This window comes from Theropithecus gelada, chromosome 4 (assembly GCF_003255815.1).
Source record: "Theropithecus gelada isolate Dixy chromosome 4, Tgel_1.0, whole genome shotgun sequence".
In the NCBI taxonomy this organism is placed as follows: Eukaryota; Metazoa; Chordata; class Mammalia; order Primates; family Cercopithecidae; genus Theropithecus; species Theropithecus gelada.
Genome location: NC_037671.1, coordinates 37742437 through 37767158, shown reverse-complemented (window position 1 = coordinate 37767158; position 24722 = coordinate 37742437). Strand labels below are relative to the sequence as shown.

Here is a 24722-nt window from a genome sequence, read left to right as displayed (position 1 = left end):
AGGCAGGAGAATCGCTTGAACTGGGGAGGTGGAGGTTGCAGTGAGCCGAGGTCACGCCACTGCACTCCAGCCTGGTGACAGAGTGAGACTCTGCCTCAAAAAAAAAAAAAAAAGAAAAAGACATTATTGAACTTGCTTTTTATTCAATACCATTGATAAATTCAAGTCAGAAACAAAAGCACAGAAGGTCATAACATACACGAGCACAAGAGCTTCATCTGAGCACTCTGGTACCCTAGACCTCCTGGAACATCCCATGTCCACTCTGGGTCGGCTTGACCCTACTGAGCCCTGTTGGAAAGTTTCTGTCCCTGCAATGAGAATTGATGAGGAGTGTGCCTGGGGCCAGCAGCCTTTGAAAATATAGCTCTGGCCTGGTGTGGTGGCTCACACCTGTAAATCTCAACACTTTGGGATGCCAAGGCGGGAAGATCACTTGAGCTCAGGAGTTCAAGACCAGCCCTGACCAGCTTATTATCTACAAAATAAAAAAATTAGCTGGGTCACAGTGTCATGTGCATGTAGTCCCAGCTACTTGGGAGGCTTACATGGGAGGATCGAGCCTGGGAGGCAGAGGTTGCAGTGAGCCATGATCAATCGCACCACTGCACTCCAGCCTAGATGACAGAGCAATACCTTCTCTCAAAAACGAAAAGAAATGAAAAACAAAATATAGCTGAGCTTCCTTAGCCCAGGAGCCTCCCTGTTGGCTGGGAAGCCAGTATGCCCCTATAGAGCCTGGAACAGGGAGGCAGTTGGAATCTGGGATGGCCAGGCTCAGCCTTTATCCTCAGGCTAGGGCTCAAGACAGAAGGTGGTGAAGACAGAAATGCCCTTCAGGAAGCTGGTGATGGAGCACCAAGACGGTGGTCCCTTGGTGGATGGTCAGGAGCCCAAATGTTTCAAGGCGGCCTGCAGGGACTTCCTCAGGAAGGTAGTGTTAGGTTCTAGGGCCATAGCCAGGCCCAGCCTCTGGGTCTCAGTGATCTGCGGAGAAGGAAAAATCATGTCAGGACTCCAGCAGCTGATCCCTCCCCTCTCCCCACTACCCCAGGGTCTCTATTGAGGAAGGAGAGAGGAAGCCAGGAGGATGGAAGGAGGAGACACCTGAGCAATCTAATCTCATTATTTCACCATAGTTAACTAGGTGGACCTGGAGCCAAATACTAACTGCACAACTTACTAAGCCGGCCACATTAGTAATAGTTGACAATTATTGTGTGTTTACTATGTGGCAGCACTTTATATGCATCAATCCATATACAAACATACATACACATCATGTATATGCATTGCTGTATATAATCCTCAAAACCCTCCCATTTTACAGATGAGAAAACTGAGGTTCACAGACACTCTACTGTGTGACACCTGCCTTCCTTTTGGGCCACACTTTCTCTTTCTGCCCTGTTGCTACAACCTCCTGACAGGTCTCAAGCCCTAGATCTTCACCCTCCAATCCCACTCCTCACAGAAGCCAGATGCTTCTTAATAGTACAGATCTGACCAAGTTACTCCCAGGTTGAAGGCCCTTGAATGACTCCTGATGCCTCATATTGGAGGTCCTTCTGTTCGGATCTCCAGAGGATTCAGGAACTCGCTGAAATTGTGCAACAGAAGCATGTTCATACTTCCATCTTTCTGGGAGGGTCTACATCAACCCCAGCACTCAGGGTTTTATCCCTGACATACATATTCATACACCCTTGTGGCAGGCCCAGGGCAGCCCTGCCAGCAGGACCAGCCCCATGGCCCTATCAGTACTCACGTTAGCCTGGTACTTGGTCATCACTGTCAGCATGAGCTTGGCATAGGCCATGGAGGTGGTGGCTGCCAATCCCTTTTTACAGAGCTTCTCCATTAAGACACTGAACTTCTCAGGGGTCATCTCCACCTGCACACATTGGGAGATGGAGCAGTAATCACAAGAAGGGCTTGGGCTCTTCATTCAGCCAGTCCTGGATTCAATTCCTAACTCCACCACTTCCTAGCTGGGTGACCCTGGGCAGGTTACTTAACCAACCTAAACCTCCATTTCCACATCTGTAAAATGAGGCTCAGAATATCTAATGGAAGACTGTGAAAAGGATTAAATGAGATAATGCACATAAGACACGCACGTCTCAGAAAATGGTGGCTACCATTGCAAAGGCTCAGATTAGGACCAAGGGGAAGCCAAGGATCCCTTGTGTGGTTCAGTGGTTAAAGATATAAACAAGTCAGGGCCCAAGAGACACTGCCACCTTAATCTCCTGGCTCTTCATAATAATAATTTAGGCTGGGTGTGGTGGTTCACACCTGTAATCCCAGCACTTTGGGAGACCGAGGAGGGCAGATCACCTGAGGTCAGGACTTCGAGACCAACCTGGCCAACATGGTGAAATCCCATCTCTACTAAAAATACAAAAATTAGCTGGGCATGGTGGTGCGTGCCTGTAATCCCAGCTAATCAGGGGGCTGAGGCTGGAGAATCACTTGAACCCAGGAGGCGGAGGTTGCAGTGAGCCGAGATCGCGCCACTGCACTCTAGCCTAGGTGATATAGTGAGACTCCGTCTCAAATAATAATAATAATAATTTAATAAACACTGTGCATCAGGTACCATTCTGAGTACTTTATACCAATTATCTCATTTAAACCTCACTCCAATCTTATGTGGTAGGTGCTATTAATATTCTGTCTCTCCTTCTGTAGACAAGGAAACTACAGGCATAAAGAAGTTAGGTCAGTTATCTAAGATATAAACAAATGAGGCAGAATTTTAGGTACTGATATGAAAAAAAATCACCAAAATATACTGTGAAGTAAAAAAAGCAAGGTACAGGGCAATGAGTTTGGTGTGTTGCAATTTCCATAAAAAGTAGGATGGATAGTAAGTGTAAACATGTTTCCACATATAGATGGTATCTCTGGGAGGGGGGTTCCCCTGAAACTGGGGGACTCTGGATGGTTGGAGAAGAGAAGTAAGGGGAATATTTTTCACAGTATCCTTTTGAGCTTTTAAAATTGTCAACATATGGGCTGGACATGGTGGCTCACGCTTATAATCCCAGCATTTTGGGAGGCCAAGGAGGGCAGATCACTTGAGCCCAGAAGTTCTGGCCTCAAGTCATGGTGAAACCTTGTCTCTACTAAAAATACAAAAATTAGCTGGCATGGTGGCACACGCCTGTAATCCCAGTTATTTGGGTGGCTGAGGCATAAGAATTGCTTGAACCCAGTAGACAGAGGTTGCAATTAGCCAAGATTGTGTCACTGCACTTTGGCCTGGGTGACAAAGCCAGACTCTATCTCAAAAAAAAAAAAAAAAAATTGTGAACATACGAATCTATTACCTATTCAAAAATAAAATAAAATTTACACACACACATCAAAAATCCCACCCCAAGGCCGCCCAGCTAGTAAGAGGTGGAGCTGAAGTGACCATGTGCTCAGCTCTCTGCTACCAGCTTTGCATGCCCCAGGTCTCTCCCACTGTCTCAGGCAGCTGCTGTAGGGCAGCTGTCCTACTTGACCCTGCATCCACTGAAGGACTCAGAAACCTAAGAACCCGATGTCCTTCCAAGGACTGCAGCACTTCTTTGTCCACTCTTCCCCAGGACAGCCTGCTCACCTGCCGCTCTAGGAGTGACTGCAACACCAAGAAAATTTCCTCCTTCCAGGGCAGCTCCAAGATCTGTCTGCAAAGCAGGGGCCCTAGTGAGAAATGCCTGGCCTCCCACCCAAGCCTGAGTATCTGTCTGCTGCTGCAACTCCCACAGCACGGCAAGGCCCTGAGGACAGCCAAGATCTCCAGTCAACAAAGGGGTAGTCAGGGGTGGGGCACCATGGCACTTTGGGAGGCCGAGGCAGGTGGATCACCTGAGGTCAGGAGTTCGAGACCAGCCTGGCCAACATGGTGAAATCCCATCTCTACTAAAAATACAAAAAATTAGCCAGGCGTGGTGGCAGGCGTCTGTAATCCCAGCTACTCAGGAGGCTGAGGCAGGAGAATTGCATGAACCTGGGAGGCAGAGGTTGCAGTGAGCAGAGACCGCGCCATTGCACTCCAGTCTGGGCAACAGGGCAAAACTCTGTCCCCTGCCCCCCCGCAAAAAAAAAAAAGGGTAGTCAGAGACCTCTTGATGCTGGCACCAGCCCCAGCAGACACTATTGCAGAGCTCATACAACTGCCAGGAAGGTCACACCCCAAGAGCCCCAGGAGCTGACAACAAAGTATTTGGTAGTGAGACACAAGGGTCCCCTAAAAAATAACTAGGAGTAGAGAGTGCATCCTGAGAACAAAAGGCAAAGAGGACTCATAGAGGAGGAAGATGATGGAGTGAGATGATATACATGAGGCTTCCTAGAGAAGGTGAGCCTTCCCTGCAGGGCCCAACACATGTGATGTCACTGTAGCCTGGGGGAATAGGTGGCAGTGGGGACAGCATGAAGGCCTGCACACTCACCCCAGCATTAGAACCTGTGCATCTGGCTCCAGGGACTCTGCCTTCACAAGGCAACATAGTAACTCTGTTTGAGCAGGACCTGGGTAGAGGAAAGCAGAAGGGGAAGTCTGGGGGGAAATGGTAGAAGACGGTGGAAAGTGGGGAGGCGGTAACAGAATGCCCAGCCTGTTATAGGGGCATCGTCAGGGAAGTAGCAGGCATCTTTAATCACTGAATACCCAACTCCTGCCAGGGCCACTCTGGGGTGAAGGGTGCTGAGAACACTGAGGGCAGAGCTACTGGGCCTGGGGCTGGTTCCAGAATTACCTGTGCCTTGGGCCTGGAGCACAGGGTCAAGGAGGGCTCTGCAGACAGGGTAGGTATATTTGGCACAGAAGGAGGTCAGGGCAGTTGTAAGCAGGCGGGAGGCTGAGGAAGTCAAGGAGAGGATCTATAGCCAACAGGGAGGAAAAAATTAATTCTTTTCATTTCAACAGCATTTATCAAACACACATTTCAGATGGTGATACATGTTACAAAGGGAAAAAAAGTTCTTTTACTTAGAACTCACATGGACCCACCCATTGGAAAAGATATATACCTCTCTTGCTCAGTTCCCAAATCCCTGAAAGTCCCTTGATCAGCTTCTAGAAAGGTTCTGGTGCCCAGAGAGAAGTTAGATGCTGGCTGGGCATGGTGGCTTACGCCTGTAATCCCAGCACTTTGGGAGGCTGAGGCAGCTGGATCGCTTGAGTCCAGGAGTTCGAGACCAGCCTGGGCAACATGGCGAAACCCAGTCTCTACTAAAAATACAAAAATTAGCCAGGTGTGGTGGTGGGTGCCTGTAGTCCCAGCTACTCAGGAAGCTGAGGCAGGAGAATCACTTGAACCACAGAGGCAGAGGTCGCAGTGAGCCAAGATTACGCCACTGTACTCCAGCCTGAGTGACAGAGCAAGACTCTTATCTCTAAATAAATAAATAAATAAAAATACAAAAATTAGCCAGGCATGGTGGAGGCCACCTGTAATCCCAGCTACTCAGGAGGCTGAGGCAGGAGATCGTGCGACTGCACTCCAGCCTAGGCAACAGAGTGAGACTCTGTCTCAAAAAAAAAAGAAGTTAGATGCCATGTGGGTAGATGGCCTGGGGGTCCATGCCCTGCCAGTTAAGCAGGCATCCTTTCCTTGCCCCAGGCTGCCCAAACAGCCCAGATGTCTACAAGGCTGAGAATCCTCTCTCTCAAGTACCACCCTTCTGAGGGCCCAGATGCTCTTCCCCATTGTCCTTGGCACTCTGAGTACCTCCCAGTACACCTACCCGTCCAAGAAAGAGGCTTCTGGTCAGCACAGTAGCATTGCTGAGGCTGAGATCAGGTGAAAGGGCCAGCAGCCAGGTGCAGAGCTGCAGGAGACCGAGGTCTGAGAGCTGGGGGAGCTGCAGCTGGGTACACAGCAAGTCCATCTGCTGACAGAGTGGGGCACGGGGGAGAAAGGGCACCAGGACATGCACTCTGCCTCTGCTAGGCTGTCTCAAGCAACTGGGCAGCAGACGGAGCAGGGCAAAGATACTCCAGAGCAAAGAAAGTCTGGGAGAGCTGCCCTAGGGGAAGGAACCAGGGACTAAGAGAAACTACAGAGAGTGACCCCTATCACTGAGAAAGAAAACAACAAAATCCCCTCCCACATTTCCCACATGAGGTAGGAAAACATAAACTTAAATAGAAAAAGATAAGGGAGAGAGAATGTAACCTCAGAGCCAGGCAGTCTATCTGGACTCACCTGGCTGGGGCTACATTCGTGAAGAAGCTGTAGCTCAACTGGGGGAGCATCCTCCAACCCCTCTAACCCCTGCAGAGACAAATCAAATCTCATGTTAGGGCTGGCAGAGCCTTCGGTGACAAGTCACTGAAGCCGCCCCTTCAGGTGGCAGAAGGAGTGGCTGAGATCCTGGAAGGCGCTACCACAGAAGAGGAAGTTACCTGGTGTTAGATGGTAAGTCTACACTTGGTTCAAGAAAAGCTCCTTCAGAGACTGTCCTCAGACCTTTACTCCAGTCTCCCTCCCCCAGCCAGCTTGTATATCACTGCACTGGGCCTTCCCTGGGCATAGCTAGGATCTGGGTAGAAGGTGGAAGAAAGGCTATGGTGAACAGGGTAGGGCCAGTCACCTCCTCCAAGGTCTTCAGCAGCTGCTGCAGCCTGGGAAGCTGGTCCTGTGGAGGAGAGCCCAGTCACTGCCACATCCCTCCCCCAGCAGCATGACCCCAAGCCTGGTTCTGGCTCCCCAAGTCAGTGGGAGCTAGCCGGCAAAGACGATTCAAGAAAGTCAAGAAGCCAGGCACGGTGGCTCACACCAGCACTTTGGGAGGCTGAAGCGGGAGAATCACTTGAGCCCAGGAGTTCAAGGCTAGCCTGCACAACTAGTTGAGACCCCATCTCTACAAAAATAAAAATAAAAAATTAGCCAGGCATGATAGTGCATGCCTGTAATCCCAGCTTTACTCCAGCCTAGGGGAAGAGAGGCCCTGTCTTGAGGAAAAAAAAAAAGTCAAGAACATGAAGTCTCTATCTTGAAAAGTGCCTAAGAACCCAAACTAGACAAGGTCCAAATGAAACCCAGCTGTCACCAGGCACAGTGGCTCACGCCTGTAATCCCAGCACTTTGGGAGGCTGAGGCGGGCGGATCAGTCAGGAGATTGAGGCCAGCCTGGCTAACACAGTGAAACTCCATCTCTACTAAAAATACAAAAAATTAGCCGGGTGTGGTAGCGGGCACCTGTGGTCCCAGCTACTCGGGAGGCTGAGGCAGAATAATGGTGTGAAGCCGGGAGGTGGAGGTTGCAGTGAGCCGAGATCGTGCCACTGCACTCCAGCCTGGGCGACAGAGTGAGACTCCATCTCAAAAAAAAAAAAAAGAAAAAAAAAATGAAAACCAGCTGTCTAGAATTGTTTTCTGCTTCCAACCCAAATGGGGGTAGACCCAGGCCTTGGACAAGGAGGCAGGGGCAGGCTGGATGCTGTCATGATTCTTCCCACCCACATATTACAGGGTAACAGGGGTGGCTCCAGAGCCTCTCCCTTGCCTGGCACCCTTTAACCCCACGTTATAGATCATTAGGACACATTTCCCACCTCCAGTAACTCCCTTCCCTACCCCTCCTTAAGAGTCTGTGGAGTGGCTGGGCACAGTGGCTCACACCTGTAATCCCAACACTTTGGGAGGTCAAGGCGGGCAGATCACCTGAGGTCGGGAGTTCAAGACCAGCCTGACTGACATGGAGAAACCCTGTCTCTGCTAAAAATACAAAATTAGCTGGGCGTGGTGACACATGCCTATAATCCCAGCTACTCGGGAGGCTGAGGCAGGAGAATCACTTGAATCTGGGAGGCAGAGGTTGCGGTGAGCTGAGATTGTGCCATTGCACTCCAGCCTGGGAAACAAGAGCAAAACTCCATCTTAAACAAAAAAAGAAAAAAAAAGTCTGTGGAGTGGAGGCTACATTCCCTAAACCCTACCTTCCTCCTGTTTCCTCCAAGAACTACAGTCAACTCCTTTGGGAAAAAGTGTCCCAACCAGCCTTTCCCATGGAAAAGGCCACCACTGGTGAAAGATCACTCTAAACCCAGTCTCCCTACCAAAGTACCTGGATAGCTTTGGGCAACTCCAAACTCTCAGCTAGACCTTTAGCATCCTCCAGACTCGAACCGTCCTGGCCAGTCTTAGCTCCCATGACAGGCTGGTCCTTAATAGGAGATGCACCTCCTCCATCTGCCAGGGATTCCAGTGACTTATGTTCAGGTCTCTCCTCCTCATCATCTTCTTCCTCTTCCCAACACCGGAACCTTTTGGGGACCCTCTTCCCCTCAGGACTGGCAGCCTCTTCCTCTGACTCCTTTCTGCGTTTCCCAGGCTGCTGGGAGTCCCTGTTGTCCTCTTCTTCAGGGTCTGGAGACTGTGGGGATTTCAACCTCCTGCCCCCTGGGCCTATCCCCCTACACAGACTTTGGAGCTGTCTCTGGCATTTTTTAGACAGTGGAGAAGCTCCCTCTATGGAGGTCCCCACCCCTAGATCCCTTCGCAGCAATTCCCCCAGGGCACGGAGCCAGGCATCGGGGTCAGGGGCTAGGTCCTGCTGGGCAATCTGCAGCACAGAGAGGAGCCCACTTTCCGGCAGTGACGGCTGAACGGCCATCAGCAGGGACATCAGGTTTCTCTGGCATATCTGGGGCAATCGCAGCAACAGTGGTTTCCTGGGTAGCAGAGGGAGAGCAAGCAGTTAGAGTGTCTGGCTGAAGGGAGCACAGGGCAGACTGGGCAGAGCTGGGGGCTAGATGGCAGTGGACAGATGGGGGCTGGCAGGCAGTCAATCTGTAAGAGTCAGTGGATGTTGGCCAGGTGTGGTGACTCACACCTGTAATCACAGCATTTTGGGAGGCTGAAGTGAGCACATCACTTTAGGTTAAGAGTTTGAGACCTGCCTGGCCAACATGGTGAAACTCCATCTTCACTAAAAAAAGTATAAAAATTAGCCAAGCGTGGTGACATGTGCCTGTAGTTCCAGTTACTAGGAAGACTGAGGCAGGAGAATGGCTTGAACCCAGGAGGCAGAGGCTGCAGTGAGCCGAGATCATGCCACTGCACTCCAGCCTGGGCAACAGTGTGAGACACTATCTCAAAAAAAGGAAAAAAAAAAAAAAAAAAAGTCAGTGGATGGAGACAGAGACAACACGAGAACTGTTTAACAAGTGTTCATTGAGTATCATATGACAGGCCCTATTCTTTGGCCTCTGTCATCTGTTTCAGCTCAAAATTCATATTGGAACCTACTCTATAATAGATTCATGCTTGTTTTACACAAAAAGAAGAAAAAAGTTCTTTCCCAAATTTTAGGGAAAAATAATACTCCAGGATGCTGTGCAGTGCTTAGTCTTGCAGCCCTATGGTTGCCCTCAGCAATCCCCTGGAACTCTTGGGGTCACTCATCTGTCCAGTTCTTGTGTTCCTTTCACCAAATTGTGAGTTCCTAAAAGGTGAAGGTAGTGTTTCCTTTCTCTGTGTCCTAGGACTCAGCACAGCGCCAGCCCAGAGCAGGCACTTGTTGTGCATTTATTGAATGAATTAACTCTCTGAGAATAAGTGTGCTGAGATCGGCAAGAGCTGCTGTGGACATAGAAGGCTTCCCAGAGATGAAACTTGAAACAGAAGGAATCACTTTACAGATTCTAAACAGTATTCACAGAGTCAAAGGGGAAGACAGGGGGATGAGGATCTTTTGTTTTGGAGCCCCAGGGGTGTAAGCAGAACCAATGCTCTCCTGCAAGCACCCAACTTTTCTTAAAATAGATTTAACACTATTCCCCCGAGCTCCAAAGGCCCATGATGCAATGTAACCATCTGTAATTCTGCCGAGGCACCAACCCAGATCCTACATGACCTGAGGCTTGGTGTGGCAAGTCATGGCAGCATTTAGCCCACCACCCATCATGTCTTTACTCCTCCCTATGCATAATTTTGCAGGGCCATTTGTCAAGAGGCACTTGGGTTGTGAGGCAGAAAAAAAAAAAGACAACTATTTCTTTGTAGAATATAGACACTATGTGAGAGAGAAAAACTAGAGTCAAAGTTTAAAAGATGGTACAGGAGCAGTGGCTCACGCCTGTAATCCCAGCACTGTGGGAGGCCAAGGTGGGTGGATCAGGAGTTCCAGACCAGTCCGGCCAATATGGTGAAACCCCATCTCTGCTAAAAATACAAAAATTAGCCGGGCATGGTGGCGCGCGCCTGTAGTCCCAGCTACTCAGGAGGCTAGGGCAGAAGAATTGCTTCTTCTGGAGGCGGAGGTTGCAGTGAGCCAAGATCGCGCCACTGCACTCCAGCCTGGGCAACAGAGCAAGATTCCGTCAAAAACAAAAAAAAACAAAAAAAAACAAAACAAAAAAACCTGAGTTTAAAAGATGGTTAACTTGTGGCAGGGAGGATATTTGGGGGTAGAGAGGTAGAGAAGATCCTACTCCAGGAGATTTTAACCTTTTTTAGTGCCAGAGACCTGTGATCAGAATGAGTGTTAAATGCATTTGATAAAATATCTAGGATTATAAAGGAAATCAATTGTACTGAAATACTCTTCTATCCAGGGGCCCCAAGTTAAGGCCTCTGCCCTCCCCTTACTCTATCCAGAATAAGCCAGATAGCTGGGCAAACATTTCTATAGCTTCCAATTTGGGGATTCAAACAAGTTCTCCTGACCCATCTTCTGAAAGAAATTCAAAGTGGAGTGTAGGAAGAAAATATTGGAACTCCCATTTTCCCCTATTTATCTAAAACATAAAAAAGTAAGCATAGAAATATTTAGCATCTGGATGGTTTCCAGCATAAATTATGGGGGAGGGGTATCCAAGAAGAGTGGAAGGCTGGCCCCACTAGGAGCTGAACATGGCGCCTCATCCACTCAATTTTCGTTTTTTGTGTGTTTTAGTTAACTTTGCTAGTTAAATGCATTTGTGGATACTGTACTATCTTTTTTTTTTTTTTTTAAACAAAAGTTGTCCTCACAAATGAGCACGTAGCTTAATAGAATGCCTGCCAAAAAATTGGAGAAAATATCAGTAACAGAAACACAACCAAATAAAATGGCAGGGCCGACACCTCTGCTCCTAGTAGGAATTCTTAATCAGTCACAGAGAGGTTAAAAAACAAAGTTCAATGTCATCCAAGAGCCAGAAATTATCAAGAACACTAAGATATGGATTCACAGTTACCATTCTTAGGGAAAACCACCTTGCCTTACAGTGAACGTTATGCTTTGAAAAGCAGAGAATATACGGCCACCAGGATAGCGGGTATGTATTCCACCATCACGTTTTAAATATCTATTTTTGTACTTTAAAATGTACGTATTTTAACATACGTGTGCACTTTATACATAAGTATACTTATACTGGACGTACGTGTCCAATTGTTTAGAGATGGAAGTATGCGATCAAAAGGGATTTGCCTGCACTTATCATCACTATACTTTACAGCCAACAGAAGGCGTGTGCCTCGAGTTCCCGGATCCTCGGTGTCCCGCACAGGGCAGGTGCTCAGTGAAGGGTGCCCCTGCTCATAGGGTACGCGGCAGGCGACGGGCAGGCCGTCGCCGAAGGGGCTTATTTCACCTCTCTGTGCGTCGATCCCCCGACAGCCCCCGCCTCCCGTACCTGCTGAGGGGCCGCGGGCGAGGACTTACAGTTCCAGACGGCCGTCAGGCCCCTGCACTACCGGCTCCTCCCGGCACAGGGCCTCGAGCAAGCGGCCCCAGTCGAAGGGCTCCCAGCCGCGCCTGCCCAGCGCCCGAAGCACCCCCAGGCCACGCCGCGCCCCCTCGGGCCCCGCCTGCAGCGCCTGTAGCAGGAGGCGGGCGGGGGCCTCCAGCTGCGCCCAGGGCGCCTGCTCCGAGCCCTCAGTCCCAGGCAGCCCCGCGTCCGGGGTCGCCATGCTGGGACACGGGTACCGCGCCGCCCCCTACTCTGGTGTGGGGCCTCAGCTCAGAGGCTGAGGGGAACGGGGAACTCCAGCGCCGTCCCTGACGCGGCGGCGGCGGCGGCGGCGGGCCAGCTCCAGCACCCGTCACAAGCTCTCCTCGGCGTTGGGAAACCGGAGAAGCCGGCCGCGCGGAGCTGCAGCTGTTCGCGCGCTGTCGGAAAGGGAAGGAAGGAGGCGCGGCCGAGGGCGGAGCCTGAACTTGAGGCGGGCGCGAGGGAAGCTCGCAAGGGGCGGGGCCGGGCACGAACCCAGCCGGAGTAGGGGGCGGGGCCAAGGCCCGGGGCGTGACCAAAACAAATAGTTTGTGGGCGGGGTGGGGCCCGGGAGCCTGGGGCGGGGGCGGGGCGGGGCGGGGGCGGAGTGGGGCGGGGCGGGGCTGATGGAGGGGCGGATTCGCCGCTGCCGACCCCAACCCTCTCCGTTTCTTCATCGCTCCCTAAAGTAGTGGAATGGAGTGGATGTCAGGGGTCTGTTATACTGGAGGACTAGCGCTGTATTTAAGCTGACGGCATGTTGCTTGTTATGGACTTTACCATAGAATTTGACCACAATTTACCACCCCACTTAGCTTCACCTCTTCCACAGGCCAAAAACTGCCACCATTTGGGTTTCAGTCCTCTCCAGAAATAGTATTTGATATACAAACATCCCTGAGAATGAGGTCACAGTAAAACCTAACACCATCAATATGGCCAAAGACTTTCTTCTGAACTTCCTCCCAAAGACCAAGCAGTAGCCTTGCTCTGGGTCGTTTATAGGGGGCCAGGTGTGGCTCCACTTCCTAGGGTTCAGTTTAAGGAAGTCCGCTGGAGGAGGCAGGCTTCCAGCCAAGGGTGGGATCACTGCAAAGGGTAGGCAATAAGGGAGAAGAGTCCCACAGTGCCTCCTAAACCTTGCTTTGGGGGCCAACTTGTATTTCCATCCCAGCTTCTGCTGCCACATACATCCATCATTCAGGAAATGTTTACTGAGCACCTAGGGACTGGGGATACTGGGAACAAAACAAAGATCCTGGCCCTCATTGTCACACAACTGGGAAGAGACGGAAAGCTAATTAAACAGTGTTTGTGGTAAGTGTTCAAAAAGAACATAGCACCGACAGATAGCACAAAGTGCTTTTAAATAGAGTAGTCAGGCAAGATGAATGTGAAGATGAGGTTGGCAAGCCAGATAGAAGTCTGTGAGAAGACCATTTCAGTCCTCCCTGCGGGGATGGAGGGGCTCTGGGGCAAAAGCATGGCTACAGCAGAGGGCAATTGCTGGATAGTAATAGGAGTTGAGATCAGAGGGGAACCAGGTCAGATCTTTTTTTTTTTTTTTTTTTTGAGACGGAGTCTCGCTGTGTTGCCCAGGCTGGAGTGCTGTGGCCGGATCTCAGCTCACTGCAAGCTCCGCCTCCCGGGTTCACGCCATTCTCCTGCCTCAGCCTCCCGAGTAGCTGGGACTACAGGCGCCCGCCACCTCGCCCGGCTAGTTTTTTGTATTTTTTAGTAGATACGGGGTTTCACCGTGTTAGCCAGGATGGTCTCGATCTCCTGACCTCGTGATCCGCCCGTCTCGGCCTCCCAAAGTGCTGGGATTACAGGCTTGAGCCACCGCGCCCGGCCAACCAGGTCAGATCTTAAGAGGCCTGAGGTCATAGAGAGGACTTGGGCCTTCACTCTGAATAGTATGGAAAGCCATGGGAGTATCTTGAGCTTGATCTGATCTCCATTTGAGCCAAAATGATTTCAAGGGAGCTGTCAGGAAAGACTAGTGATATTTATTAGATAATGGTTGCTTTGCAAATGCCAAAATAGCAAGAAAGAAGTTTCTTCCAGACACCTTCTGTTTCAGGTAAGCAGCTCTAACTTTACAGGGGATGTTTTGGGTCTTCAAATGACAAGCTGTTAGAGGAGTGGGACCTGATGCATAGCGGGCAGGGTCAAGAATGCTAAACAGCCTGCAATACCCTGTGCATCCTCACCTACAGCTTTACTCTGAGTGGCTGTGGCTCCCACCCACCAAGGTCTGTATTCTAGCCACCTGAAAGGGAACAGAGAGGAAAAGTTCTAAACATGGCTCAAGGACCCTGGTGGATCCCCGAGTCCCTTTCACAAGATTCATGAGGTTATTACTATTTTCATAATGCAAAAATGCACCGTGAAGTTTTCCAGAAGCTAAGTGACAGGTAATATTGCAACAGATTGAATGCAGAAGCAGCCTTATTGCCCTTGGCAATGGGGCTGGGGTAAGAGCAGACCACTCTTCAGACACCAGCAATGATAGCTTAGGTGCATTTTATTGGTTTTCTTTCAGAGTCATTCTACAAAAGAACAAAGTTAAAAACCAAGGCCCTGGCAAGAGGGTTTGAACCTTTCTCATTCCAGGAGCCCTCCCCTGTTCCTCCATGTCCCCAACTGTGTCACTGCTGCAGTTCATGGGGGTGGAGGGCTTGCTACTTTTGCCCCCCTACCAAACCCAAAAAGGGAAAGACCTACCACCTAGAAACTCCTTCCCCTCACCCCAATTTCCCTCAAGTTGATCCTGGTTACAGAAGGCCGTGGTAAGAACTGTTGGGATCCTGCAGGAGTTCTGAACCCCAGAAGGTCATAGCCAGGGCACCGTCTGTGAAGAGCACATTGTCCTCTGGCTCAGCACCCCTTAGGAACAATGTTGGACTCAGCACCTGAGAGTAGAGAGAAGAATCAGTGAAAACCCATCAACTTCAACACCAGCTGCCCCAGAAATCGATAAACTCAAGACTCATATATAAGGTTGGGCAGGTTGTACACAGCACAAAGGTGCCACAGCTAAGTAGGCACCATATTCGCATCATAGACGCCGTCCATAGGTTTTATATTTATCACAAACATTTATTAAAAGCCATGAGCAGCAGCCTCCCCTGTCCCATACCCCTGCAGTTACCACCTCACTCCCAGAGGCCAGTTGCACTCTCTCAGGCCAGGGAGGACCGGAGGTCAGGGCCTTAGCTGGGAGCTGGTGCAGGTAGATACACTCAGATTTGAAGGGGCAGCGGCCATTCCCTCGCACGAAGAACCGGCATCGGATCTGGCTATGAGAGAGAAGACGACCATCGCCTTCAAGACCTGTTACCCCAAGAACAAGGGGCGCTCGAGGCTGACACATAAGGCTGGGCAGGCTGTACACAGCACTAAAACCCCACACCTAAGCGGACACCACTAGCATCTTAGTGTAGCTTTTACATTTATTCAATCTTCCAGCAGATGGCAGCAAAGCATCTTAAGGGGCCCCTTTCTGTAATTCTCAGTCTCCATTTGGGCCAGCAATAGCAGTGACTCTGGGAACCTCCTTTCATTTTTCTGGGGTTTTTTTGTTTGTTTTTGGGGTTTTTGTTTGAGACGGAGTCTTGCTCTGTCACCCAAGCTGGAGTGCGGTGGCACAATCTCAGCTCGTTGCAACCTCTGCCTCCTAGGTTCAAGCGATTCTCCTGTTTCAGCCTCCCAAGTAGCTGGGACTACAGGTTCATGCCACCATGTGTGGCTAATTTTCATATTTTTAGTAGAGATGGGGGTTTCACAGTTTTGGCCAGGCTGGTCTTGAACTCCTGACTTCAGGTTATCCAACTGTCTTGGCCTCCCAAAGTGCTGGGATTCCAGGTGTGAGCCACTGTGCCCCCAATTTTTTTGAGATGGAATTTCACTTTTGTTGCCCAGGTTGGAGTGCAGTGGCATGATCTGGGCTCACTGAAACCTCCGTTTCCCAAGTTCAGGAGATTCTCCTGCATCAGCCTCCCAAGTAGCTGGGATTACAGGCACCCACCACCACACCCATCTAATTTTTTTTGTATTTTTAGTAAAGACAGGTTTTCACCATGTTGCCCAGGGTGGTCTCGAACTCCTGACCTCAGATAATCTGCCCATCTTGCCCTCCCAAAGTTCTGGGATTACAGGCCTGAGTCACCGTGCCTGGCCTTTTTTTTTTTTTTTTTTTTTTCCTTTTTTTTTTTTTTTTTTGAGGCAGGGTTCTTGCTCTATCACCCAGGCTGGAGTACAATGAATGGCATGATCATGGCTCACTGCAGCCTTGACCTCCTGGGGCTCGGGTGATCCTCCTGCCTGAGCCTCTCGAGTAGCTGGGACTACAAGTATGTGCCATCATGCCTGGCTAATTTTTGTATTTTTTGTAGAGATGGGGTTTCACCATGTTGCCCAGGCTGGTCTCAACTCCCAGACTCAAGAGTTCCTCCCCCTCAGCCTCCCAAAGTGCCCGGGTTACAGGCGTGAGCCACCATGCACAACCCCTCAGCTGCTTCTTCTACAGTATGAGGATAGTAAGAGTCCCTGTTTCATGCAGTTTATGACGTACAAAGCCTGTCACACAATAAACCTCCATCTACACCATCTCCTATCACATCCAGGCCTGAGAGCTCCCCTTGGGAAACTTCCAACTAGTGGCCCAGCTGCCAGTACAGTTGCTGTTGAATAACATAGGCTTGAACTGCCTGGGGCAGCTTATATGCAGACAAGATCCTGGAGCCAACAAGACCAATTCCCTCCTCTTCCTCTTCATCCTCCTACTCAATATGGATAAAGTCTTTAATGGTAATCTGCTTCCACCTAATGAATAGTAAATATATTTTCTCTTCCTTATGATTTTAATGTTTCTTTTCTCTAGCTCACTTTATTGTAAGAATACATATTATGTTATATAATACATATAACATATAAAATCTGTATGAATTGACTTTATGTTGTCCAAAAGGGTTCTGGTCAGCAGCATGTTATCAGTAGTTAAATTTTGGGGGAGTTAAAAGTTATGGCCGGGCGCGGTGGCTCACGCCTGTAATCCCAGCACTTTGGGAGGCCGAGGCGGGCGGATCACAAGGTCAGGAGATTGAGACCATCCTGGCTAACACGGCGAAACCCCGTCTCTACTAAAAATACAAAAAATTAGCCGGGCGCGGTTGTGGGCGCCTGTAGTCCCAGCTACTCGGGAGGCTGAGGCAGGAGAATGGCGTGAACCCGGGAGGCGGAGCTTGCAGTGAGCCGAGATCGCGCCACTGCACTCCAGCCTGGGCGACAGAGCGAGACTCCGTCTCAAAANCTGTAATCCCAGCACTTTGGGTGGCCTAGGCAGGAGGATCACTTGGGCCCAGGAGTTTGTGACTAGCCTGGGTAACACAGGGAGATCCCCATCTCCACCAAAAAAAAAAAAAAAAAAAAAAAAAGTTATACATGGCCAGGTGTGGTGGCTCACGCCTGTCATCCCAGCACTTTGGGAGGCCGAGGCAGGCGGGTCGCTTGACCTCAGCAGTTCAAGAGCAGCCTGGGCAACATGGCAAAACTCTGTCTCTACAAAAAATACAAAAATTAGCCAGGCTTGGTGGTACGCGCCTATAGTCCCAGTTACTGGGGAAGATTTCTTGAGCCCAGGAGGCTGAGGCTGCAGTGAGCCGAGATTGCACCACTGCACTCCAGCCTGAGCAACAGAGCGAGGCTCTGTCTCAACAACGGCAACAACGATGACGACGTTATACATGGATTTTCGACTGCATAAATGGGGTTCGGTGCCCCTAACCCCTAAGTTGTTCAAGGATCAACTGTATTTCCTCTCTTCCACCTGTCTGCCTGGGGCGTCCTCTTTTTTCTCCTCCTGAGGAACCCTGTTCTTCCCATGCGCAGCTTCAATACTTCCCCTTCTGTGACATTCACTCGAGTTAGTTTTCCCTTCAGTACTTTTGTTGATGCAGCTATTAGAGTTCACAGGTGTCTCCAGAACACGGCTGACTATCTCCTGGGTGAAGACAAGACCTCCTTTCTTTATCCCTCCCTTTACCCAAATACACTTGCATAGATCAAGTGTAGTAAATCCTTTGGGAAGGTGGAATTAGGAACTTGGAATTGCAGCTCATTCCAGATTTTGAATAAGTGCTTACCCTCCCCAAGAGATTCAGACCTACCCAACATTTCCCCATCGGCAAAGGCTGTCTTTCAGCCCCCTTCTCAGCCACCCCATGTTTTCAAAGAGCAGCTAAGCAAATAACATGTATTCGAATCAGTTTGTTTTCCCGCCTTATGATCAATTGGAAATAAAAGCCAAAGTAGGGCTTCTCATGGTACAGAGAGAACCAGAGTTGCTCTGAGTTGATTCTGAGCCAAGTTAGAAGAGAAAATTGGCCCTGGTGTTCCTTCTGCTATCTCAGGCACTCCCCGTTTATTAACTGGGCTTTCTTTTTCTTTTTGCTTTTTTTGAGACAGAGTTTCACTCTTGTTGCCCAGGCTGGAGTGCAGTGGCACGATCTCAGCTCACTGCAACCTCCACCTCCAGGGTTCCAGTGATTCTCCTGTCTCAGCCTCCCGAGTAGCTGGAATTACAGGCGCCCGCCACCACATCTGGCTAATTTTTGTATTTTTAGTAGAGATGGGATTTCACCATGTTGGCCAGGCTGGTCTCAAACTCCTGACCTCAGGTGATCCGTCCGCCTTGGCCTCCCAACATGTTGGGATTACAGGTGTGAGCCACCATGCCTGGCCTTATTAACTGTGCTTTCTGAAATCATGAAAATAGTTCATGCCTTCACCTGCCATTTTGGTCACTCTAAACTTCAGGGTTTTGGGGATTCACTGGCTGGGGACCATGGCTGAACCGGAATGAATCATGGGCTACCTCCTCCACTTGCCTAACCCTGAGTCTTGTTCCCTCTGCAGCCTTACCTCGTCCGAGCCTTGAAGTTCCTGATGAGTTGCTCCTTGTGAGCCCCCTTGCTCACCCAGAATTTGTGGGGGATGATGTAGCTGGAATGGACACGGCACTGGGGACACGCCCTGCGAGGCAGTGGAGTAGAAGGTGGGAGAATAGTCCCAGGCCCCCAGGCCAGCCTCCTCCCTAGGGTGTTTCCCTCCCTCCCTGTTGGCACCTCCATGACACTGACTTGATGACATCCAGTGGGAAGTCCTGCCGGTTCTTCCGCCAGGTGCGCAGGCAGCCCAGACAGTGGGCGTGGGTGCAGTTGGGCAGGATGCCGAAAACCCGCTGAGCCTCTGGCTTGTCCCACACTTTGTCCATGCAGATGCCACACACCACATCCCGACTGTCCTGCTTCCCAGGCAGCCACAGGTAGGGTCAGACACTCCACCCGCATGCCCACATTCAGCCTCAGGTGCCACCAAGCCCTCCAGTCCCTTCTCCCACAGCAGGTCTGGGTGTCCCAGAGGTCCAGAAAGCCATCTTTTGCCACCCCTCACCCACAACCTGCTGCACCTCAAGGTCCAGGCTCTGAAGGGGCGCCATGAGCTCTCGGACAAGGTGGAACTTCGGCAGAGACTCCTGGGAGTGGCCGTGATCCCCGTCAGCAGCTGTTGGGAAAACTGCATCCATTCACTCACCCCTGTGGCAACCACTGAGCATTTTCTGCACGCAAGGCTCTGTGGTAACCCACATCCTGCCCCCAGATGGGTTAGAGTCCAGTCAGAATTAGAAGCCTCTCATATAGGCCAGGCTCTGTGGCTCACACCTGGAATCTCAGCACTTTGGGAGGCCAAGGCAGGCGAATCACCTGAGGTTAGGAGTTTGAGACCAGCCTGGCCAACATGGTGAAACCATCTCTAGTAAAAATACAAAAATTAGCCAGGTGTGGTGGCAAGTGCCTGTAATCCCAGCTACTCGGGAGGCTGAGGCAGGAGAATCACTTGAACCCAGGAGGCAGATGTTGCAGTGAGCTGAGATCATGCCATTGCACTCTAGCCTGGGTGACAGAGGAAGACTTCATCTCAAAAACAAAAAAACCCAGCCTGTAATCCCAGCACTTTGGGAGGCCGAGGCAGGCAGATCATGAGGCCAGGAGTTCGAGACCAGCCTGGCCAATATGGTGAAACCCTGTCTCTACTAAAAATTCAAAAATTAGCCAGTCTTGTTGGCATGCGCCTGTAGTCCCAGCTACTCGGGAGGCTGAGGCAGAAGAACCGCTTGAACGGGGAGGCGGAGGTTGCAGTGAGCTGAGATCGTGCCACTGCACTCCAGCCTGGGAGACAAAATGAGACTCCGTCTCAAAAAAAAAAAAAAGAAGCCTCTCCTATAGCCATTTAGAACTGTGCTGTCCAATATGTAACCAAGAGCCATATGCGGCTCTTGAGCTACTGAAATGGGGTGAGTCTGAGTTGACACCTGCTATAAGTAGAAAATAGGGCCAGACACAGTGGCTCCTGCCTGTAATCCCAAAACTTTGGGAGGATGAGGTGGGTAGATTGCTTGAGCTCAGGAGTTGGAGACCAGGCTGGACAACATGGCAAACTCTGTCTCTATCAAAAATAAAAAATAGGCCAGGTGCAGTGGCTCACACCTGTAATCCCAGCACTCTGGGAGGCCAAGGTGGGAGGATCATGAGGTCAGGAGATCAAGACCATCCTGGCTAACACAGTGAAACCCTGTCTCTACTAAAAAAATACAAAAAAATATTAGCTGGGCGTGGTGGCAGGCACCTGTAGTCCCAGCTACTCAGGAGGCTGAGGCAGGAAAATGGCGTGATCCCAGGAGGCGGAGCTTGCAGTGAGCCGAGATGATGCCACTGCACTCCAGTCTGGGTGACAGAGCGAGACTCCGCCTCAAAAAAAAAAAAGGATGAAGTACTGATACATTCTACAATATGGATGAACCTAGAAAACATCACACTCAGTGAAAGCAGCCCGACACAAAAGGCCACATATTGTAAGATTCCATTCAAATGAAAAGTTCAGAACAGCCAAACCACAGAGACAGAATGTGGATTAGTGGTTACCAGAGGCTGGAAGGGCGGAGGATGAAAGTGACTGCTAATGGGATGATAAAAATGTTCTAGGCCGGGCGCGGTGGCTCAAGCCTGTAATCCCAGCACTTTGGGAGGCCAAGACGGGCGGATCACGAGGTCAGGAGATCGAGACCATCCTGGCTAACACGGTGAAACCCCGTCTCTACTAAAAAATACAAAAAAACTAGCCGGGCGAGGTGGCAGGTGCCTGTAGTCCCAGCTACTTGGGAGGCTGAGGCAGGAGAATGGCGTGAACCCGGGAGGCGGAGCTTGCAGTGAGCTGAGATCCGGCCACTGCACTCCAGCCTGGGTGACAGAGCAAGACTCCGTCTCAAAAAAAAAAAAAAAAAAAAAAAAAATGTTCTAAAATTAGGTAGCAGTGATGTTTGCATAACTTTATGAATTAACACACTGAATTGTATAAATTGGTGAATTTTTTGGTTTGTGAATTATATTTCAATAAAGCTGTTATAAAAATTACATATGTGGGCTGGGCGCGGTGGCTCACACCTATAATCCCAGCACTTTGGGAGGCTGAGGCGGGCGGATCACGAGGTCAGGAGATCGAGACCATCCTGGCTAACACGGTGAAACCCCGTCTCTACTAAAAATACAAAAAAAATTAGCCAGGCATGGTGGTAGGCGCCTGTAGTCCTAGCTGCTCAGGAGGCTGAGGCAGGAGATGGCATGAACCTGGGAGGCGGAACTTTCAGTGAGCCGAGATTGTGCCACTGCACTCCAGCCTGGGCAACAGAGCAAGACTCTGTCTCAAAAAAAAAAAAAAAATTACATATGTGACTTAAATTTCTTTATAATCTGACTAACATTGATTTAGAGCAATACTTTTAAAAATAGCCAGACTGGGCACAGTGGCTCACGCCTGTAATCCCAGCACTTTGGGAGGCCAAGGCAGGCGCATCACGAGGTCAGGAGTTTGAAATGAGCCTGACCAACATGGTAAAACCCCATCTCTATTAAAAATATAAAAATTTGACCGGGCGCGGTGGCTCAAGCCTGTAATCCCAGCACTTTGGGAGGCCGAGACGGGCGGATCACGAGGTCAGGAGATCGAGACCATCCTGGTAACACGGTGAAACCCCGTCTCTACTAAAAAATACAAAAAACTAGCCGGGCGAAGTGGCGGGTGCCTGTAGTCCCAGCTACTCGGGAGGCTGAGGCAGGAGAATGGCGTGAACCCGAGAGGAGGAGCTTGCAGTGAGCTGAGATCCAGCCACTGCACTCCAGCCTGGGTGACAGAGCAAGACTCCGTCTCAAAAAAAAAANCAGGAGAATGGCGTGAACCCGAGAGGAGGAGCTTGCAGTGAGCTGAGATCCAGCCACTGCACTCCAGCCTGGGTGACAGAGCAAGACTCCGTCTAAAAAAAAAAAAAAAAAACACAAAAAACTAGCCGGGCGAGGTGGCGGGCACCTGTAGTCCCAGCTACTCGGAAGGCTGAGGCAGGAGAATGGCGTAAACCCGGGAGGCGGAGCTTGCAGTGAGCTGAGATCTGGCCACTGCACTCCAGCCTGGGCGACGGAGCGAGACTCCGTCTCAAAAATAAATAAATAAAAATAAATAAATAAATAAATAAATGAATAAAAATTAGCTGGGCGTGGTGGTGCATGCCTGTAATCCCAGCTACTTGGGAGGCTGAGGCAGGAGAATTGCTTGAACCCTGGTGGCGGAGTTTGCAGTGAGCTGAGATAGTGCCACTGTACTCCAGCCTGGGTGACAGAGGGAGACCCTATCTCAAGAAAATAAACAAATAAAATAAAAAATAGCCACTAACATTTAGTACATACTCTGCACCAGGTACTGTGCTAAGCATATCAACCCTCAAAATGACCCTGTGAGTTAAGTATCATTATCAATGCCATTTTGTAGATCAGGAAACTGAGGCCCAGAGAGGTTAAGTGACTTGTCCAAGATCACACAGCTACTAGGTGGTAGGGCCAGGATTTAGAACTAGAGGTTTGACTCCATAGGCACCATGGTATTCTGCTTTTAGAACACAGAGCAACGGAACTAGAGGAATATTTCCCTCCAGCCGGGAATCTTGAAGAGGAAGGGGAATGGATGAAAATATAAACCCTGCTCAGAGGCAGAGCACGAGCCCTAGTCTCAGTCCCCACTTGTGCCCACCTGCGGCGCCCCTGATGACTCACATGATGAAGGCAGGGACTTCCAGGAGCTGCCGCCAACCTCCTCAGCCTTGCTGGCCAGCCCCTCCAGGGTAGGCTCCACGCCCCAGCAGGCCCTGGCCCAGCCCCAGCCCACAGACACAGAGGGCAGGTAGGTGGGCTCGGATCCCCTGCGGGCCAGTCCTAGGTGGGACCCCGGCAGAGTGACGCGTGGCTCCGAATGGCGGCGACCCCACTCCAGGGGGCTGGGGGTCTTTGGATGCTGACAGCTGTAGTGGGGAAGAAGAGAATGAGGAGACAGGGACAGCCCTCCAGGGCTCAGAGCCAGCTTAGCCTAGAACTTGGAGCTGAGTTAGGAGAAGCAGCTCTGGGAAGATACATGATTTGTGAAGGGACTCTCTCTCTAGTGTCCCACCCTGACACCACTTCCCCAGAGGGGAAGAAGAGGGACTTACCTGCATTGATCTCCACGATGTCCAGGGAAGCAGAAGCCTTGCTGGAAATACTTGCAGACTTGGGACACCTTTCCATCACGAGCAAAGCGATGCCTCGACCCCCAGTGATGGGCCCGGAAAACAAAGTTCCTAAGAGATTGTCTGAGTCATGCCCAGCCCTGTTTTAGTTCCTGCCTTTGTGATCCTTACAAACAGAGGCTATCTGATATGGTAAGAAAAACACAGGCTCTGGAATTCGTCTGGTGTTCAAATCCTGACCCCACTGGGAACACTAGGTGAGTAACTCACCTTCTCTAAAGCTTGGTTTCCTCACTCCTAAAAGTGGGGTAACAGGCTGGGCGCGGTGGCTCATGCCCATAATCCCAGCACTTTGGGAGGCAGAGGCAGGTGGATCACCTGAGGTCAAGAGTTTGAGACTAGCCTGGCCAACATATTGAAACCCTGTCTGTACTAAAAATACAAAAATTAGCCAGGCATGATGGCAGGCACCTTGGACTACTCAGGAGGCTGAGACAGGGGAATTGCTTGAACCCTGGAGGTGGAGGTTGCAATGAGCCAAGATCATGCCACTGCACTCTAGCCTGGTCAACAAGGATGAAACTCCGTCTCAAAAAAAAAAAAAGGGGGGGGGGTGGTAACAATGCCTAGTCCTTGCTGAGTTGTTGCAAAGCGTTTTAAGATTTTTCACAATCAACCTGGCTTGGAGGCTCACGCCTGTAATCCCAGCACTTTGGGAGGCTGAGGCGGGCAGATCACCTGAGGCTGGGGGTTCGAGACCAGCCTGACCACATGGGGAAACCCCATCTGTACTAAAAATACAAAATTAGCCGGGCCTGGTGGCACATGCCTGTAATCCCAGATACTTGGGAGGCTGAGGCAGGAGAATCACTTGAACCAGGGAGGCAGAGATTATGGTGAGCTGAGATTGTACCATTGCATACCAGCCTGGGCAATAACAGCAAAACTCTGTCTCAAAAAAAAAAAAAAAAAAAAAGATTTTGCACAATGCATACAGCAGGTGCTCGGTGATCACAGTGATGACTATTACTCTCCCCAAATGCAGAGCTGTGGTTTCTGGAGTCAGAATTCCAGGTTCACATTCTACCACCAGGACTAGCTTCACCAGTGGGGGCCTGTACAATCACACAGGGGCCCTACACTTGCATTAATGCTCTGCTGTCCTGGTCTTGAATTTATTAATAGTTTTTGAACGAGGGGTCCCCACATTTTCATTTTGCAATGGGTCCCACAAATTATATAGCCAATTCTGCCTAGTACCACTACTTCTTGGTTATGTGAGCTTGGACAAGTCACTTAACTTTTCCATGCCTCAGTTTTCTCATTTGTAACATGGGGATAATAGTAGGACCTATTCCATGAGGTGATGTAAAACTTAAACAAGAGCCTGTCTGTGAAGTCCCTGGCCCA

At 50.2% G+C, this 24722-nt stretch overlaps 1 protein-coding gene across 2 annotated transcripts; it reads right to left on the bottom strand.

Annotated features, from left to right (window-relative positions):
* Positions 1-120: 120 nt before the first annotated feature.
* Positions 121-12112, bottom strand: FANCE (FA complementation group E). Of its 2 annotated transcripts, none has more exons than XM_025383163.1 (10): positions 11656-12112; positions 8071-8677; positions 6595-6639; positions 6207-6275; positions 5746-5868; positions 4755-4878; positions 4449-4527; positions 3614-3680; positions 1769-1894; positions 121-987 (listed from the first exon to the last, which is right to left on the bottom strand). In XM_025383163.1, the coding sequence occupies exons 1-10, from the start codon at positions 11901-11903 to the stop codon at positions 886-888; spliced, it is 1590 nt and encodes a 529-aa protein (XP_025238948.1). In that variant the 5' UTR covers positions 11904-12112; the 3' UTR covers positions 121-885. The 2 variants fall into 2 exon arrangements, with proteins under 2 accessions (XP_025238948.1, XP_025238947.1); XM_025383162.1 differs by having other exon boundaries at positions 122-987; positions 5746-5889.
* Positions 12113-24722: the final 12610 nt, after the last annotated feature.

What these genes read in the sequence shown, in the direction of transcription:
- FANCE (XM_025383162.1), bottom strand. Translation starts at nt 11,903, where the DNA reads ATGGCGACCCCGGACGCGGGGCTGCCTGGGACTGAGGGCTCGGAGCAG. An exon ending in GAAGCCTCTTTCTTGGACGG is followed by an intron (nt 4,879 to 5,745) that starts GTAGGTGTACTG and finishes TGTTGGCTATAG; the next exon opens with ATCCTCTCCTTGACTTCCTC. An exon ending in GCACAGGTTCTAATGCTGGG is followed by an intron (nt 3,681 to 4,448) that starts GTGAGTGTGCAG and finishes CCTGCTTTGCAG; the next exon opens with ACAGATCTTGGAGCTGCCCT.